At 35.3% G+C, this 2,567-nt stretch overlaps 1 protein-coding gene across 1 annotated transcript; it reads left to right on the forward strand.

Moving 5' to 3' along the window:
* Positions 1-610: 610 nt before the first annotated feature.
* On the forward strand, positions 611-1,205 carry LOC129307395 (precursor of CEP14-like). Its single transcript, XM_054948338.1, has one exon. The coding sequence runs from the start codon at positions 707-709 to the stop codon at positions 998-1,000; it is 294 nt and encodes a 97-aa protein (XP_054804313.1). The 5' UTR covers positions 611-706; the 3' UTR covers positions 1,001-1,205.
* Positions 1,206-2,567: the final 1,362 nt, after the last annotated feature.

The raw sequence follows: 2,567 nt of genomic DNA on the forward strand, positions 1-2,567 counted from the left end.
CGTTTGTCTCTTATACAAGAAGGGAGGGAGGGAGTAATATCTACAACGTGGATCCAAAACGCATCCATGTGAGCCGGGATGTTTCATTGCGATCGTCACAAATTATAATAAATAATCGAGAAAGAATACGAATGAATATAACAAGAAACGGATGTAGTTGTAATTAGTAAATACAAAAGAAAAAAAATATTTTTTAATATAAATTAATATTTTGAATTGAACTAAATTATATCAGAAAAGGGGAGTGGGGAAGTAAATAATCAAGGGCGAATTTGGGACGGAGAGACACGTGGAGGCGGTGGTGCGGAAAATAAGGAAAAAGACGCCAAAATGACCAAGTGAATGACCGCCGACGCCGAAGCCGCGGGACCTCAAACAAACACTATCCTGCACCTAACTTAATCCACCACGCGCCAATCCTTCCATCTCTCTTTCATTCATAGTCAAACTTTCTTCTCTCTCCATTCCCTTGTTCTCATTCTTCTCCCTCACCCAATCAAACTCAATTCAAACTTGAATCCATTATCCCATTTTCCACATTAATTCACAAAACACTCATCCCACGACTCTTCCCTCACTCCCCAACCCTGTTCCTTAATTCCCACAATCTTCCTTTCACTGCCCCCCATGCCTTCATCTATATATATACATAGCCCTTCTTTCCCTCCTTACCTTCTGCTTCATCGTTCAAACCTCTCTTCCATCAATGGCTCGCTTCCTCACTTTCCTCCTCATGTACTTTCTCATCTCTGCTTCACTCTGTTCCTTTTCAGAAGCCAGAAAGCTCCAAGTGGGTGCACAGAGGAGCTTCCGGAATGACGTCCCGTCGACGTCAAGGGACAGTCTGTTCCTGAGTTCCCTTCCCAAGGGCACTGTGCCTTCTTCTACGCCCAGCAAGAAAGGCCACGCCATGGTGGTTGACGAGAAGCTCATTGCTCGTCACCTTATCGCCATTGATCGACTTCTGAGCTCTGTTCCTAGCCCCGGTGCTGGTCACTAGCTTCTTCTTAGCCCCTCACATTTTTTTATTATTTTTTTTTCAATTTTGTTACCTATTTAAATTCCTAGTATTGTTGTTGCAGAGAATCAGATTAGCTAGGTGTATTCGACCATGTAAAAGCTAGTATATATATGTGTCTCTGTTTTGGGACTATCCGCATGTGATCGGTCCCTTTTTGATTGTTATCATTAGTGGAGAAGAAAATTAGCACAGGTTTTGAATCCCACTTCTTCGGCTTCAACAAAATACAGAGGAATTTTAAAAAATCCGATCAACTGTGGTGTTTCAAAAGGTGATTATGTCTGTCTAATTTTCTGCAAGTAATCATCATTTTAATAAGGAGGAAAGCCCGGCCCTTTGAAATCAACTCGTACGTTTACGAATCTGAGTAAAGTAGCCTTCGGATTTGTCGGCTGATATATCGCCCTTTTCGGAAAGTGTTTTTCAATTTTCAATGTTATAACAGAGCAATAAAGAACGACGCCGCTGGATGAAATTAAAAAGATTACAAAGCACGCACGCACATACACATTTTGATTTAGCGTGAGCAAGACGAAATGCGCCTAAGATCTCCCCAATCTGGGTTTGTTTGTTGAAGGGATCACCGTCAAGTGTATATTATGTTATTCCTTCCATATTTACGGTGGAATTATTGTACTTATTTCATATTTTGTTTATTATAACATATTTTTAATCAAAATTTTTATTTTATAATTAATTAGTTAATTGTTTATAAAATTATATACTCTTTTTATGCGTTTGTTTTTATTTAATAGGACATGTTAATTAAAAAAAATATAATTAATTTTACCTTTCATATTTATTTTTTAAAAAAATTCATTAATTATATTTTAAAAGATTGAAAATTTTTTATATTTTTAAATTTTTTATATAAAAAATGTGTTGTATTTTCAAAGGAAAGATGATTAAAATTAAGACTTAAAAAAAAAAAAAACGGAGTGGGAAGCATTGGTAAACGTGGGAGCTGGTACTTGTTGACTTGCGTGTCATCTACTTGGACTCGAAGTAACATGGCTCCTGTTGTCCCCATCCCACCAAAATTCTTTTTTTCAACTTAAACGTGTTTGTCCCACATTTAATAAAATAATAATGATCATAATAGTTTGCATATGTTAACCAAAATATTGTCCTTTTTTATCCCGGATTTTAAGGGTGCCACTATTGTTAATTAAAACTCATGGAGTATAGATATGCAAATGCAATATGTAAATAAAAGCATAACATCCCACTTCTATTCCCGATTAATTAATTTTTGCTTTTGCGCCAAATTTTGGATCTATATACTACATTATTCATGACCCACTATAACATTTTTATCTTATAACAACAATTGAAAACTATTACTAAAAGAATGAAAACTGTTGTCAAAAACTAAAGATAACATTTTTAAACTTGTTAAGTAATAGTTTTATTACTATATAGCCGCACATTTAAAAAATTATTGTCTATATTTTAGGAATAAACAACAATTCTCATGTTAATCTATTGCAACAGACAAAATAACGCAAGTAGTTTAAGGTGAAGGACATAGATTATGAATGAAATT

Source organism: Prosopis cineraria, unplaced genomic scaffold (assembly GCF_029017545.1).
Source record: "Prosopis cineraria cultivar Desert tree isolate PC_DT_omini unplaced genomic scaffold, ASM2901754v1 PC3, whole genome shotgun sequence".
Taxonomy (NCBI): Eukaryota; Viridiplantae; Streptophyta; class Magnoliopsida; order Fabales; family Fabaceae; genus Prosopis; species Prosopis cineraria.

Bases quoted from the DNA above. Each gene is read 5' to 3' on its own strand.
- LOC129307395 (XM_054948338.1), top strand. From the start codon at position 707: ATGGCTCGCTTCCTCACTTTCCTCCTCATGTACTTTCTCATCTCTGCT.